This window comes from Hippocampus zosterae, chromosome 16 (genome assembly GCF_025434085.1).
Source record: "Hippocampus zosterae strain Florida chromosome 16, ASM2543408v3, whole genome shotgun sequence".
In the NCBI taxonomy this organism is placed as follows: domain Eukaryota; kingdom Metazoa; phylum Chordata; class Actinopteri; order Syngnathiformes; family Syngnathidae; genus Hippocampus; species Hippocampus zosterae.
In genome coordinates, this window is record NC_067466.1 from 5,486,024 (window position 1) to 5,502,648 (window position 16,625).

The 16,625-nt window shown below is 43.2% G+C and overlaps 1 protein-coding gene across 1 annotated transcript in view; it reads right to left on the reverse strand.

Annotated features, from left to right (window-relative positions):
- Positions 1-2,008: 2,008 nt before the first annotated feature.
- The window catches only part of LOC127587771 (spectrin beta chain, non-erythrocytic 4-like), a 28,812-nt gene continuing 14,195 nt past the window's right edge, over positions 2,009-16,625 (reverse strand). Inside the window, exons 7-19 of the mRNA XM_052046212.1 lie at positions 16,142-16,346; positions 15,758-16,003; positions 15,511-15,645; positions 14,292-14,533; positions 13,541-13,679; positions 13,364-13,448; positions 12,962-13,173; positions 10,910-12,231; positions 9,911-9,971; positions 9,561-9,829; positions 7,016-7,186; positions 6,811-6,856; positions 2,009-4,704 (exon numbers count right to left, since the gene is read on the reverse strand). Coding sequence (XP_051902172.1) covers positions 4,408-4,704; positions 6,811-6,856; positions 7,016-7,186; positions 9,561-9,829; positions 9,911-9,971; positions 10,910-12,231; positions 12,962-13,173; positions 13,364-13,448; positions 13,541-13,679; positions 14,292-14,533; positions 15,511-15,645; positions 15,758-16,003; positions 16,142-16,346 — 3,430 coding nt within the window. The 3' untranslated portion in view covers positions 2,009-4,407. The remainder of the gene's footprint in view (positions 4,705-6,810; positions 6,857-7,015; positions 7,187-9,560; positions 9,830-9,910; positions 9,972-10,909; positions 12,232-12,961; positions 13,174-13,363; positions 13,449-13,540; positions 13,680-14,291; positions 14,534-15,510; positions 15,646-15,757; positions 16,004-16,141; positions 16,347-16,625) is intronic.

Genomic DNA, 16,625 nt, shown 5'->3' on the forward strand with positions numbered 1-16,625 from the left:
AACATTCTTATGTATTCCTGTAAAAATGTTGAAAACTTCAGTTCAGAACGGACCCTTTTTGGCTTCTTTGAGATATTTTACATATAAGACCGCAACAGATTTTTTTTTTGGGGGGGGGGGGCAGGGGGCGTTGGAGGGCAGTCAACTTGTAATTGGAGTGTCGAGCTTCATTACTGAGTGTTCATTTACATGTTACTAGTGGATGACTGCCGGAAGTCTGAACTGGGAATTGCTAAATCAAATTCTGTGTTTCCTCCAAGGAGATGTTTTGTCCAGCCTTCACTGAAACCACCTTCAGTTGCTGTTTATACGTATGAAAGCAATGATTTTTTTTTTACCCTCTGATCTATAGAAAATGTAGGAGTTCGGTGGGCATATTACATGAGAGTCAACGACTAAAAAATATGTTTTTGAGGACAGAATATAAGGATGATGGATTTGTCTCGCATTAAATATAAAAATGTAATATTTAATTCAATTCAATTATGCATGCCATCTATATTCCATTCTGTCTTCTTTACCGATAGCTTGCAGTATAATTCTACAATAATATACAAGAAATAAAGTCTTCTTTGGAACCACCGAGGAGCACAGATCCACAACATTTCCTTAACAGGCCTCACATAGGAAGTATACATATTTTACAACATTATCATCGTTTGTAAAAACCTTCAGAGGGGAAAGAAGACAATGGCAAAGTGAAGGGATGGACTGAATTTTTATACATCACCACATTTCATATTTACACAGACAGATATAATTTAGATGTAATTCAATTCAATAAACAAATTAGAATGTACATTCTTGAAGCATACATCAAGTTGTGCAGGATTTGTGCAATAATGTATACATGTCCGATCATTGCTTCTTATCAAACACCCCCCCCCCCCTCGCCCACTGGCACTACAGTGCTACTGAAAGTTCCACAAGCCTTTTTGTTGTTGATTTTTTTTAACTCTCATACGTTTCACCCATTCACTCACAATTTGTTTCAAACTATAGCTTGTTGGAGACTCGGCCTTCTCATTACTATTAAAAAAAAAAACTGTGATTCAGTCCTGCACTGAAATTTGTAATAGTGGAGTGTTACTGGTGGAGTTCGAACAAGCAATTTACAAGAGTACGAGAGATGAATTCCAGAAGAAGAGAATCGTAGTGCGTCAGCAAAGTTTGAGGGTTGGTTGTCACAAAAACTCTATTTCAAATCTACTACAAACTAGCAACTTCAAACGTTACTCTTCAAAGTTATCCACCTCTAGTGTAACCCATTTCCCTCAGCCTTCTCTGTTACACCTTCATGAAACCCTGACAGGAATTCTTCCAAGATTCTCGACGGCGCCATCATCACGGCCACATTGTTGTTGTTCACGTCTTCCAAAAACGGTTCCCGGGATTAACCCCTTGAGTTTGTGAAAAGAGAAAAAAAAATCCCTTGGAAGCAAGACAGGTGAGGTTGGAGATTAGACCAGCACGGCAATATTCCAGGAGTGAGGTCGGAGGCATTGCGGGAAAGCGAGTTGCCATGGAGGGAAACCTGCCACAACTCTTAACTCTCCTCGCTCACCGATCAAATCAAATGCAGTAGGATCTTTTTTGTAGACATGCTAGTTAATGGTTCGGCTCACACGAAATGGTGTGACTCGTCGCTTGTTTGTTAGCTTTGGTTACACCAGTTCCGAAATGGTTCTGGAACAACTGGAAGCAAATGCAGAAAAATAAAGCATTTAGTTTTTAACGAAGGTTTTCTTTAATTTGTTGTTGGTTGTTCCTATGGAAAAATAAGAAACGGAGTCTGGGGAGAGCAGAAAACTCGACATCAGAAAATATTTTAGAAGGACAGTAGGAGGTGCTTGCATCATTTTTAAACTCTCTGACGGGATGCTCCCTGCGCCACTTTTTGAAAACAGCTGCTCTACGTTGTCGTTTTTTAGGAGAAAACGTTTGAATGTGTCATGTGAGGAGAACAGCAGATCATAAGAGTACAGAACTTCTCCACATCAATTCAGTGTCACGTTAGCATCAGCAAGTTCAGAGGTTTATTCATGTCTTAGCAGCAGGTTTGAATGTAAAGTAACAAAGACATACACACTTGAAGACCATCAATGAAGGAAACAATGTTTGCATTTTTTTTCTCGTCAGTCACAGTTTGTGCTGTCTCTTTAGCTGGGTTGCTCAAAACATGGTGGAAGAAAAACAACCAAAAAAAAAAAAGAAGTCCCCAGCGTGCTTCATAAAAGTAATGGAGAGCAAACATGTCAGACTGAATGGTGCGACTACGTCCACATGAAAGTTTTGTAGCTCCCACGCGATTGATAAAACCGCGTGTTGCAATTCAGTTCAATTCAAGAATCACCGGTCTTCTTTAGTGCTCTTTCATCAAACCTTATGACATGGCACTTATGTTAAACCGGTGACAGGAAAATAACATTCACATCGTAAAATACGGTTGCTCATCTATTCTTGTTTGAATAATTTGGAGGCTGCAGAAGGGCAGTACGTTGTCACTACATTCCTCAGGTGGGTAACCCAATACCACTGAATTGGAAAGTATCTTTTGGTGTTCACAAAGAAAGGAAGACTATTTGAATATATACAGTATATACCATGTATATATATATATATATATATATATATATATATATATATATATATATATGTGTGTGTGTGTGTGTGTGTGTGTGTGTGTGTGTAAGGTGCAACGATGAGAAAATGGGAAACTTCAACTTGACATTTACAGAATGCCTCCAGCTGTAACTGCAGATGAATGCACACATATTTTCAGGAATTTATGCACGTCATAAATGGCCACGTTGTTCACATTTAGATTCTATTTTTCTCAAACACGTAAAAGAATGAAGTGTGCGTCTGGTAATCTCACAGAACTCTGCTCGCCACCAATAATTTCTCAAACATACACATGTTGATAATACACACATTGAACACGCTGCTCACAAACACGCTGACAACTCAATCAGCTCGAGATGATCTTATTTGGGCTGTGGGCCAATACAAGAAACATAGGAATATAAAAATACAAGCGTATTTGAAGTATTCCCTGCTGCTTTCCCCTGGTAAAAGACAACTAGATATTAGTGTACTTAATATATGCTGTGTAATTCATTCGTGACTTCTAATTTGCATATTTTCCATTAAATGTATTTTTTAAATTTGACTTAAGTGGATTAATATAAATGTTTTACTTTTTACTCATTTCACTTTAGTGTACTGTTTTATTAGCACACAGGGTTTATTGATATACACACAAAGATAGGTATATACAATTCATGACTTTGAACAGATTTGCATTTGAACTCACTGTTGGTAAATTGACAATCTGGATTTGAAAACAAAATACGCAAGGGTACAGAGAGCTTCTCCCTCACTTCATTTTTTTTTCTCCAGACACAATGTCAAATTCTGTTGGGAAATAAATGATAAGGATATCGAACAAAAAAAAAAGGGTGGGGCGCAGGAGTCTAGGGGCACTTTCCTGTCATTCAAAAAGCTGATCAAGGAGTAGTCATAACTGTGGATGGAAGACAACCCTACTTTTGTGAACCATGATTGCAAAATGATTTCCTGACACTAAATTATTGCAGTTTCCCCAAACAATTTCAAGAACATAAAAAAACAAAGTCAAACAAGCGCACTAAGAGACTATTAGATTTCATGCAGTGTTCAGATTTTGTGTACAAAGGCATTATGTCAAATCGTGTCACCGAGAGCATTTCATAGACAGCTCCCTTTTTTGTTGTTCTTTTTTTTCTTTTCTTCAGGACATGGATCAAAAAAATAATTTGAATTTCACTACTCCCCCCCCCCCAAAAAAAAGCTTGGTGGCTAACACCAACATTCCATTATAATAACATGATCTATGATATTACCATGAGGTGGGATTACATGTCTTCAAGATTTCGTATGTTTTAAGCATCTAAGGTGCAAGACCGGGGTAACTGTGTATGAATGAGAATTCAGACCGAATCGTCACATTTGCCACTACTTCATGTTTCATTTGCTTTTATCTCTCACTACAAGATAGAATAACTTAAAAAAAGTATATTGCTTAAAAAGTTTTTCATTGTTGTGAACACTTCATTCACCTCTTTTTCAGGTGCGTCGAGACGGATGGACAGATAGAGAGATCGACATGGTATCATCAGTCACTGAAATATATCGAAAGATGAAACCAAGAGATTAAACAATGACAACCCCCCACCAGCAGGTGGCTCAATACAATCACCGAAGCATTGCAGTCGGTGACGTGGAGAGGTTGGCTGAGAGATGAGTTACAATAGTCTTGTCCATGGCCGGTAACCTCCGGCTCTGTGATTGGGGCTCTGCAAACATGCTTCCCATTCATACAACCACCAATTGTCAGTGACTAAAACCGAAACATAAGTAGGCTCTTCATTTGCTCTTTCCAGATGTGCTGGAGCCCCCAGCTCCACCCTCCAGCTTGTCAGCAATTTCTGATGTGTCTAACTTGTCTGAGCCATCCCCTTTCTCTGACCTCTCCTTCTCAGATCTCTCCTCACCGACGAGCTCCGATCTCTCCGACCTGGCGTCTGCATCGCCCTCCGACCTCTCCTTCCTCTCCGAACGGTCATGGTCCATGCCAGATGTGCCGGGCTTGTCCCACATGGCCATGGCCTCATGCTCAGATATACAGGTGGTGATGTTAGAAGTCCAAGCCTTCAGATCCTCCTGCAGAGAAAGTGAGATGAGCGGTCAACCATCATCTATAACAGCGATCCCCAACCTTTTTTGCCCCACGAACCGATTTAATATCAGACAATATTTTCAGGGACCCGGCCTTTAAGGTGTGGCGGATAAATTCAACAAAATAATGTGATATGACCTGCATGAAAACGGTGGTATTTTCTAAATACAGTATAATAATGAACATGAATAATGACTCAAAGAACGTCCTAGCTACATTCTCTGGTCGCTATGGTAACATTTAAACGTGCCTTCAAAATAAGATACAGTGCAAATACAAAGTGCATGAAAAATACGGCTCACCATCGCCGCATATTATGCAGGCTTGGTGCGTGGGAATCTCCCGTTGAGATAAATCTGTATTTTAAGTAGGACTCCTTATACTGTCTATTAATGTAACCTTGGTTTTCTTGAAAGTCGTAGGTCCCTCTTCTGTCTCCTGGCTGGGCCTTTTCCCCTTCCCAAAGACATTTGTTTTTTTACACATTTTGCTAGCCGCTGGCTTTCATTTTAGCGGTAACCTATCAAGTGGCTGAGAAGCGCGCCTTGACCTGTATCAAGAGTGACATACTATAGACGGATGTAAGAGAGAATCCGCAATTTTTTTTCAAAATAAAACATATTTCAGATTCTGAAATGAATAAAACAGAAGTAATGCACGTTATTTATTCTTCTCAGCGGCCCGGTACCAAATGACCCACGGACCGGTAGCGGTCCGCGGCCCGGGGGTTGGGGACCACTGATCTGCAACACAGTGGGATCTCCAAAGTCCCTCGTGGCTTCTAAAGTTAGAACAAATGAACAGGTATGGCATATCCTGTGAGACTTGTGAGACTTTTGCTTAGTGAGCGCAATAACCCTTTCAGGGGACAGCGGTTACTACAGTGGACAGTTGATCATGTTTATCAGGTTACAGGTCATCATTATCGGTGTGTGAAAGGGTTAAAGATGAACTCCAAAAGTGACCTCGCGGAGAGTCGTCAAAGAGGATGAAAATAATGAAGTTAGTCTGCGGTTATAGGAACAAAATATGGAGTGGTGTAATCTTAACCAGACACTCGCCAGCCACTCCAAGAAGTGTGTCTCTCAATATTCATTTGGTAAGTGCATCTCTGTCCAGGTTGATTCGTGCAATATGACTAATGTGTTAACTCTGAAAATATGCATTCATCAAAAATGTTGACTTGCGCATTCCTTTGTTCGTGAAGAAGTCTTCTGTACAGTCTTATATTAAGTGCATTCTTATTCAGTACATTCATTTCGTTCGATACACAGGCAATTTGACATCCTTCCACTATAAAAAGAAAAATGAGAGAGTAAAAATATTGTTTGTGGCATTTAGGTAACTCAATGAGATTTTTGCACCTGTCATCTCGTGTTAGCTGTGTATTTTGGCTCGTTACTCTGCTTGAGGACCTTTTACAAGATGCTCAGGCCAAGCTGATTGACACCGGCCACATATTTCACTCCAGAGTGCTGAAGATTTTTCTTGCGCATGGGCCAGATTAACCCTTTCATGCACCCTGTCACCTGATAACATGGTAAACTGTCCACTTGAGTGACCGCTGTCCCTTAAAGAGTTAAAGACACCCCGTGTTGGATGCATCATTGTTCCTTATTCATTTAACAGATACAGGGGATTCAAGTCACGTGACTTGACTCGAGTCGCCAATTTTTGGGGCTTTTGACTTGCTTTGCGAAGCACATCAAAGACTATGCTCAGTGTTTTTCAATCAGAGCAGCTACTCTTGTAAGGATGCATCGCGTAATAAGGCTTTTTATAAATGAAATTAACAAATATTGCTTCAGTCTACCACTGCCACGGTTTTGAGATTTGGAGAAACAATGTATTTAAAAGGAAATATGAATAAATGATATGATACATTACTGGCTTTGTTTTTGTTTTTACTGATACAGTAGTTGTTCCCAATTCATTTATGTTTCAACTCTGCCTCAAACATATATAATAGCATTAAAAAAATATTGAGTTGACCTCCAAAGTGGTGTGTTAAAATCTTTAAAAAAAGGATCATCCAAATGTTTGCCTTCCCATGCATCTCCATTTAAACACGACTTGCCAAATGCTCTTACCTCATCTTTTGCATGAAATACTAATAAATTATTTCCATCGTTGACTCTGAGAGAAAAGAAAAACAGTGACAATCAGTTTCTCATGCTTGACAAAGCTTTAGAGCTAACATCAGAAGAGTCATGTGTTTTGCCCATTTCCGATCAACAATCCACCAACAGAACGTTATGCATGAAGACAAAATCATAATTTTGAAATTGATCTTACTGAACAATGAAAACATTCTTCTTTTTCTTGTATCCCAACGAAGGATCAAAAGAGCAGTTGGAAAGGTCAACAGATGGTTCTCCATTGTATGTTGTGTTGTGGTTTCTGGCGTCCTTGTAGAAGGTCAGCTTGCCCTCTTTTAGCACGCAGTAGACATTAACCCAGGATTTGCTGCACAAAACAGTTGAGAGGCAAATAGATGTCTCAAAAACCATCACTTTTTCTGGCAAAGAGCTACAAATTCACATAAGTCTCTCACCGCCGGTCAGTGTATGAATGATTATTGAAATGAACCCTACACCGCTGTACTGTAAGGCAAATATGCGAACCAGTGCCGCCGCACACACCACAATCGCTGATTATTTTTCGGCAGGTGATGGCCACCGTCGTTGTATATTCCCGGGCTGATTTTTTTGTTCCCTTTTACACTCAAAGAGTCATTTCGACCCGGTTCCACACGACACCTTTTTTATATATAAATAAAAGGTATATATATATATCTCCCTCGAATCCTCGAATGGTGCAGCCCCATCCAACTATCGGCCAATAACCTGTCTCTCCACAACATGGAAGCTCATGTCAGGCATCATTGCGGCTAAGATAAGTGGACACATGGATCAATACATGAACGAAGCGCAGAAGGGCATTGGTAGAGATACCAGAGGAGCCAAACATCAGCTCCTGGTTGACAGAACAGTTGCACAAGACTGCAGGTCCCGACGTACCAACCTGTGCACAGCTTGGATTGATTACAAGAAAGCCTATGACTCGATGCCACATACATGGATCACTGAATGCTTGGAGTTGTATAAGGTGAACAGGACCCTAAGAGCCTTCGTTGCGAACTCGATGAGGATGTGGAAAACCACACTTGAAGCCAATGGCGAGCCACTTACCCAAGTGTCCATCAAATGTGGCATATACCAAGGTGATGCACTCTCCCCACTGCTGTTCTGCATAGGACTGAACCCCCTAAGCCAAGTAATCACCAAGACAGGCTATGGATACCGCCTCAGAAATGGAGCTACAATCAGTCACCTCCTCTACATGGATGACATAAAGCTGTATGCTAAGAGCGAAAGGGACATAGATTCCCTGATCCACACAACCAGGATCTACAGCAGCGACATCGGGATGTCATTCGGGCTTGAGAAATGTAGTCGGATGGTGACTAAGAGAGGAAAGATAGTCCGCACGGAAGGGGTCTCACTCCCCGAAGGAACAATAGCAGACATTGAGGACAGCTACAAGTACCTTGGTATACCACAAGCCAATGGCAACCTCGAACTGGCAACAAGGAAAGTGGCTACGGCCAAATACCTCCAGCGAGTGAGGCAAGTCCTAAGAAGCCAGCTCAATGGCAAGAATAAGACCCGGGCAATAAACAGCTATGCCCTGCCAGTGATCAGATACACTGCAGGAATAATAAGGTGGCCAAAGGAAGAGATTCAGACCACGGACGTTAAGACCCGAAAGCTCCTAACCATGCATGGAGGGTTCCATCCCAAATCCAGCACTCTGAGACTGTACGCAAGCCGAAAGGAAGGAGGCCGGGGACTAGTGAGTGTGAGAGCCACTGTCCAGGATGAAACATCCAAGTTCCATGAATACATCAAGGAGAAGGCTCCAACGGATGACGTACTCAGAGAATGTCTCAGACAATGGGGAACAGAGAATGAGGCGCTGGAAGAGGGACCATCATGGGAGGACAAGGCCCTACACGGGATGTACCACCGGACCATAACTGAAGTGGCTGATCTCAAGAAGTCCTATCAGTGGCTAGAGAGGGCTGGCCTGAAGGACAGCACAGAGGCACTCATCCTGGCTGCTCAGGAGCAGGCCTTGAGCACCAGAGCCATCGAGGCCCAGATATACCACACCATACAAGACCCAAGGTGTAGGTTGTGCAAAGAGGCACCTGAGACGATCCAACACATAACTGCAGGGTGTAAGATGCTGGCAGGGAAAGCCTACGAGGAACGCCATAACCAGGTGGCTGGCATAGTCTAGCGAAACATCTGTGCGGAGTATGGACTGGAAACCACAAGGTCAAAATGGGAAACACCTCCGAAGGTGGTGGAGAATGACAGAGCAAAGATCCTGTGGGACTTCCAGATCCAGACTGACAGGATGGTAATGGCGAACCAACCAGATATCGTGATCATAGATAAAGGGCAGAGGAAAGCCGTTGTAGTGGATGTAGCGGTCCCAAGTGATGGAAACATCAGGAAGAAGGAACATGAGAAACTCGAGAAATACCAAGGGCTCAGAGAGGAGCTGGAGAGAGCCTGGAAGGTAAAGGTGACAGTCGTGCCTGTGGTGGTCGGAGCACTCGGGGCAGTGACCCCCAAACTAGATGAGTGGTTGCAACAGATCCCGGGAACAACATCGGACATCTCAGTCCAGAAATGTGCAGTGCTGGGAACAGCAAGGATACTGCGCAGAACCCTCAAGCTTCCTGGCCTCTGGTAGAGGACCCGAGCCGAATGAGGGACGGACACCACCCGAGGGGTGAGGTGAGGATTTTTTATATATATATTTATACCTGGTGGGGCTTCTCTGCTGAGCTTCAAGATCAGAGCTGCTGGCCTTTTTACGATACAGGAATCCTTCATTGTGCGCTGTGTGTGAAGGTGGCTGGGGTGTCGTCGGGGCGCCGGTAGCTGGAGCTGATCGAGAGCGGCGACTTTCCTCTGGTTCTTTCGGACGAGGCCTCCTCCTTGGTTTGGGTCGATCTCGAGCACGAGGGCGACCGTCAAAACGTGTCACCGGAGCCGAGAGACTGCTTGGAGGTCGATAAGGCTCTCCTCTGGCCTGATAACGCAGATTTAAGAAAACGATAGAAAAGCATGATGTAACTTGCGTCATTCTGTATCACTATCAGTGATAACTTACATTCGCTGCTTCTCTCTCCTGTACTTGTTCTACAATCTCCGCCATAGTAGATCTCTTTTCCCTGCAGTGATAGAGGACAACACGAGTCACCCATGAAAAGTGAACACAGTGAAAGCAGACCAGTCAAATTTAAACTGAAAAATGATAAAAACTATGACATGGCCTTTTTTTTAGACAACAAAGGCAATTTCAAACATGAAATGTATCCATCCATCCTTTTTACGATCCGCTTTATCCTCACAAAGGTCGTGGGGTGTGTTGGAGCCTAACCCAGCTGTCTTTGGTCAGTAGGCGGGCACCAGCCAATCGCAGGGCACACACAGAAGAACAACCATTCACACTCACAATCGCACTGATGGACTATTTTGAGTGTTCAATTAACCTACCGTCCATGATTTTGAAATCCGAGAGGAAACCGAAGTACCCGTATAAAACCCATGCAAGCACGTATCATTATAATTTAAACATGAAACTTTTCAAAAACGGCAATGAATAATCTCCTGTTTTTACTAGGCTGTCATTGTTGTGTGCACGGGTGCTGAAGGCTCTATTTTTGGGACTGGTGTAAATCCAGAGTGACATTTGGTGTATCCTCGTGCGCAGGCGGGTTAGACCCAGTGTTAGTAATTTCACAGATGAGTGCAGACCGGCAGAACTGTTAGAGTGAGGGAGGGGCCACTGTAGGAGTGCTCACAGCCTGCATCACTCAAGACAAAGCGGCTCTATTCTTTCCCTATAAATATGGCGTGCTAGTCGAACACTAGCGTCTCGACATGGCAGCAGGTACAACTTTAGACCGATTTTCTGCCACCACATTAACACGCCGCACGGTGCATCTCCAAGGAAACACACACTGCACTGCATACCGGGTTTCCGAACTGGCAAACACACACAGTGAGCCTTGCACTTGCACAAAAATCAGGACACACTGGCAAAGGCGCTGCGCCCCAGATGAACTGTCTGCAAAAACAGTGTCACCAGTTTGACCAGTTCACTTACAGTGAGCGTTTGTCGGAGCCGTCTTTAACAGATCCCTCCAGGTCACTTGAGTCTCGCCGTTGCAGCCTCTGCTTGCCACTCCCTTCCTGTTCACTGGATGACTGCCTCTCCAAGCGTCTTCGATACCTCTCCTGACGCACAATCATCGGAAGCTCGTTCAGCCTGGCTTGGATCTCCTGCTCGCTGGAGGTTTGTCTACCCAGTTTGTACTCCCTCTCTCGCCTCAGGTGGTCCATCTGAGGGTCTGAGCGACTGCCACGGGGATCCCTCTGGAGACGACCGTGGAGTAGGTCCAGTCCTGATTCTGGGCCCATCATGTCTGCCATCGGGATATCGCCATACTGTTCCCTTTGTACTCTCGTGGCTTCGAGGAGCGGGTTTACAGCCTTGTGGATGTGATTGATCCCGGGTTGCATGAAGTCCGCTTTCAAGTGTTGCCACGCATAAGCCATTTTTGGGTCCATGATGCCACCACTTGGCGCCAGGTAACCCGAACTGCCGAGACTTCCACTGCTGTAATGATTTTGTGCAAGATAGCTTGAGCTACCCATTCCTCCAGTGCTGTGGTAATTCTGAGCAAGATATCCTGAACTCCCCAAATTTGGTTGCGGGGCCAAATATCCTGAACTCCCTAAATTGGGCTGCTGTCCCAAATATCCTGAACTCCCCATATTTTGAGGTTGTGTAAAGAAACCGGAACTTCCCATATTTTGTTGTGTCAAATATCCAGAACTTCCCATATGCTGATGCTGGAAAATCCCAGGGCTTCCCATCGGGCCACTGCTTTGCTCCTGAGCTAGGTTACCCGAACTTCCTAACCTGCCACTGCCTGGATGGCTTTGCATGGCATAGCCGGAGCCACCCACGCAACCCGCAGGCAGTCCAAAGTAACCAGAACTCTCAGCACTATCAGTTGTTTGATTGTTTATTCCAGGGTAAGTAGAAGTGTCCTGTCCTCCACAGTGAGAAGTCAGAACTGAAAAAGCAGAGTCACTCCCACCTCCAATGGCCTGGTGGTTCATGCCAAGATACGAGGGGTTCACCAACTTTCCACTACATTGAGGCTCCAGCCCGTGATAGCCCGATCCATTTAGGACCGGGTTGTAGCTGGCGAGCGATGAGGACAATCTCTGGTGTGCAGAAGGGGCAGCTGGTTCCACGCTTGTCTGTAAGGGGGTGGGCTCTATTTGGGCGTGTACCATCTGCTTCATGAAAGATGGAGCTGAACCGAATGAGGGACCGCTCGGAGTCAGACAAGATAGCGGGAACATCCTACGACTGGCGAGCGGTGTCTTTTTGTCTTCCTCTTTTTTCTTCTCTGCCTGAAAAAGGAGTTGACGTAATTGTCAGCACACAGGGAGGAAAACAGAAGAAGCATCGCGGTTGTCGAAAATGACTCGGACTATTTGCTGCTTCGTTTTTTTGGCAGCCATACCATATGGAAATAAAAACAAAAAATGTAGTACAATGAGCAAGACCGTGGTTTATGAGAGAAGCTTTTAAGGCCATAATGATGCAAAGACAAGAACCATCTATCAATACTCTTCAAGTACCGCCATCAGGACCAACATTTAAATATGGCAGTAGCACCGAAAGTCCAAGTGTTCACCAAAACCGAGACAGTTTTTTATTTTTATTTTTTTGCAAAAATGTATATTCCATGTTCTTATAAGCCATTGTAGTAATATGTCATTTTAATATTAACCCATTCAGGGACAGTTGACATTTTATCATGTTATCAGATTACAGGGTGCATTTCAGGGTTAGCACTTACTTGGTTAAAATATAGGAAAAATGAAATTTCAATGACTATCAATATCAATAACTTTCAATTTAACTTGAAAGTTAAATATAACTAAACTGCACTAAGTGCAGTGATTATTTTGTGTTCCTTAACAGGAGCCCACATACTACTTGTGGTACACATTTGGTATATGACATGTCACACTTTGGAACCTCTGGCATAAATCCATGCATGCCGAGCAACTACAATTTTCCACAAATTTTTTTTCACTGTGGATATCAAAATTTTTTAGCTACAGGCAAGCTTACTGCGGAAAGTTGTCGGAGAGAACTGAAGCGTTCTTTCCAGGTGACAGCAGCCTTGCGGAACGCTTCATGGCGAAGGATGAGCTGCTCAACCTCATCGGTTTGGGCTTGGGTCTGGCTCCCTTCTGGCTGCTTGGAGGTGATCGGAGGCTCCTTGGCCTTCAGCCAGGCTTCAGCCCTCACCGTTTCCTGGGCGAACTGGAATCGCTCATGCTCTGAAGAAGACAGCCTCCCATTAACCCGTTAACCACCACCTCACACTATGATGAATGGGGTACAGTTAATTTGCATTTGTGTGTCATATCATAGTATGGCGCTATTTTAGGCCTGTGTTACATTGAGAATGATAAGTTTTGTTTTCTTATTTTTTAAAGAATGTCTTATATCAAGAAGTAAGCTACTCACTGTGCTGCAACCGTTCCTGGTGTTTGTCCCATTTCTCCCCAAGATCCTTCTGCTTGGCCAAAAGGGCATCCAAATTCTCTTTAATCTGCAGCCATGAACCAAAAAAACGTATGATTAAGATCAATTTAGTTTGAGAAAAACGTATGTTGTTTGTGTGGTTATCCTCATGTGCATGACCTCCTCTGATGCGGGGTTTCCGGCAGCTATAAGGATCTTGCCGAGATCTGCACACTGCTGAATAGTTTTGCTCCGGCCATCTATTTTGACTTTCAACTCATGGTGTTGTTTCATCATGACCTCCAATGCAGTCAAATCCCTGAAACAAGAAAGGTTTAGAATTACAGATTACAAAAAGAAACCAAAAAAACAAGACATACTATATAACTTGAGCTGCAGTACATGGTAGTGTTATAGCTCTCGAAATCAGTTTTGGTCTTGAGGGCGGTCATCTATTTTTTAAAGATGTGTTTTTGATTGATATTTATTCCAATACATTTAGCAACTTTTGGATGAGCTGAAAACTTGAGTCACTCTCAAAAGCTTCGCTTACATGATGCTGAACAATTGAAGGCGTAATCATTGTAACTTCGGTTAAGGTGATACAGCAGCCTCACTTGACAGTCTATTACAGGAGTGCCCCATACGTAGATATTTTTCTGTGTGCGTGTTATTAATATGTTGTATTTTTGTGTTCATGCACACGGCACCCGAAGCATCCTATGAGTTCCATTCTCACAAAAAAAGTATTGAAAAAATAAAATAAAAAAGCAGGTTTAACCCGCGGTGGCGCATGATCTTTATTTTTCAGTTTTGTTCATGCATGTGTGGTAATAGGTCGATTGCGGGATGATGGGTCTCTGATCAATAAAGGTTGGGCCCCCCAGCTCCAATACAAACATGTTCACAAGAACAGTAGACGATATCTTACCTGGGCTCGTCCCATCCAATCTGGCCCATAATGCCTTCCATCCACATGAGATTTTCGCGCACCACTGAGAAGAACTGCACCTTGTCTGTCACTGAGGTGACCTGCACACGACTGGCCTCGCACGAGCTTAAGAGTTCCTTCCAAGCTTCCATCACTTCGTGCTCTTTTACCATTATGGCCTCAGCCTTCTCGCCAGCATAAATAGTACGCAGCTGCGCAGCGTTCTCCTGTAGCTGTCGTACCTGAACCAAGATAGGATGCGATGACTTCATCGTAGCTAAATCCCTGTCGATCGATACTGTCAAAGAATAGTCAAGAGAGGTGCAGGTCTCTCCAAAACAATCTGTAGCAATGTATAATACGTACAGTATTTTCCATACATAGGCGTACATAAAAGGATTACATTTTCTCTAAAGCCTACAGTGCACCCTACACTCTGATGCGTTTTATATATGGTTTTCTAGTCTCTTTATATTCCCTATTGAGCATAGTAACACTAACAGGGAAACACCCGGTTAGTGTTACTATGCCATCTAGTGGGTATTATTAGCAGCAACCAATTGTAATGTAAAAAAAAAAAAAAAATTGCCCGACACTAATTGACATGTGCATTGGCCAACACACACTCCAACAGACAACTACTCTGTGAGCTCTGCGCAGCCATTATGAAACAAAAATAATCCCAAAAGTAAAGTTAACTTCTGACTAAATGAAGGAAGAAGGAAACAAGCAAGATTTCTAAGGATATGTAGCCCCTTGTGGATGTGAGCCCACGAGGTTTGTGCGCCTTTTTGGTTGAATCAGTTGTCTTCATAACTTTTGTCTTTCATTTATTGTTTTGTAATGCCATTTGTATTTATATGTTGCATGTACAGTACTTGTTTGTGACCAGTTCTCATGGCTTTGTTGGTTGTGAAGGCTCGATAAATAAAGCTGTATTGTATTGTATTGTACTCCCTTTACCGTAGCTCCATCTAGCTGGTGCATAGCGCAACCACAGCCACTATTGAAGTTTCTATTCCATGCGCCCTATATATAAAAACAGTTTTAAAATGGGCCATTCAATGAAGGTGCGCCTTATAATCCAAAGCGCTTTATAGTGCAGAAAATATGGTAATTGATTAACTATACACGCTATATAAACTGAAAGTACAACGAGACCACATTAATAAATGAAGTTACATGATTGGCGGTTCATAGAAGAGATTATAACACTTGCCTGTGTAACTAACAGTTGAAGGGCATGCTCAAAAGAGTGCATGAGTCTCTGCAGGGTGGCTGGATTGGTGATGTTGGCTTGGCATGCCCTCACCTCTGGCAGCTGCTTCGTCTTCCCTGCGATCTGAGCCAAAACCTACAATGCCAGACCGAGCCGTCATCACGAACGCTTTTTAAAACATAAGCCAGACGAATACACCGCGTAAAGAGACACTTGTAACACAGGCGGTTATTAACTTGGAACACACCTCTTTACAGTCAGTGAAAAACTTGTGGAGCTGGTTGGATGCCGCCAGCATCTGTCTGCGGGTCTCCATCAACTCCAGGAGGTCGGCCCAGGACTCGTTCAATCCATCCTTCCACTCAGCGATGGTGGCTGCATCCGAATGGCCACAGTCGATCATTTCATTCACCATTTTGTTCACCTGCTCCATCCGCTGCTGGCCAATGTTGTTTGTTTCGGAGGCAAATTTGGTGAACTTTTCTTGGAGCATCTGAGAAAACATATCAAAATAATGTCATGCGGTGCTGTATCATGTCATTCGTGTGATCCATGATCAATGATGGGCAACTGATTACACTGATTGGCTGTTAACTGAAAAAAAAAATTATTGCGACATCGCCATTCTCACCGTCACATGCTCCAGATCTTGGCCAAGATCGGTTGAACTTGCCACAGTCTCACGCTCCGTGATCCATTTCTCTAATTCTTCGACATCTTTATTGAGTTGATAAAGCCAGTACTGCTGTTCCAGCTTGATCTTTCTGTGCTCCACCATGTCTTTCAAAGAAACGTACAGTCTGTCTATGTGGGACTGCTGCTTGGTGATTTGCTCACTGAGGAAACACAATAATAACAGATCAGACATACAAGTACTACACCTACTGCATAAAAACATAAAAGATGGCATATGTGCCACAGTAACTGTTAATGTCTCAAGTACTATTGTAAATTTGAACATGATGCATGTGAAAGTGAACTGTGTCCCGTGCACGGAAAATCTCAAATCTTAATCCGATGTCAATATTGCACCGCTATACTGTTCAAGGTAAAAAAAAAAGTTTCTGAAACTACAGATTGTGTTTGAAAGGTGCACAGAAAGTGAAATGATGAGT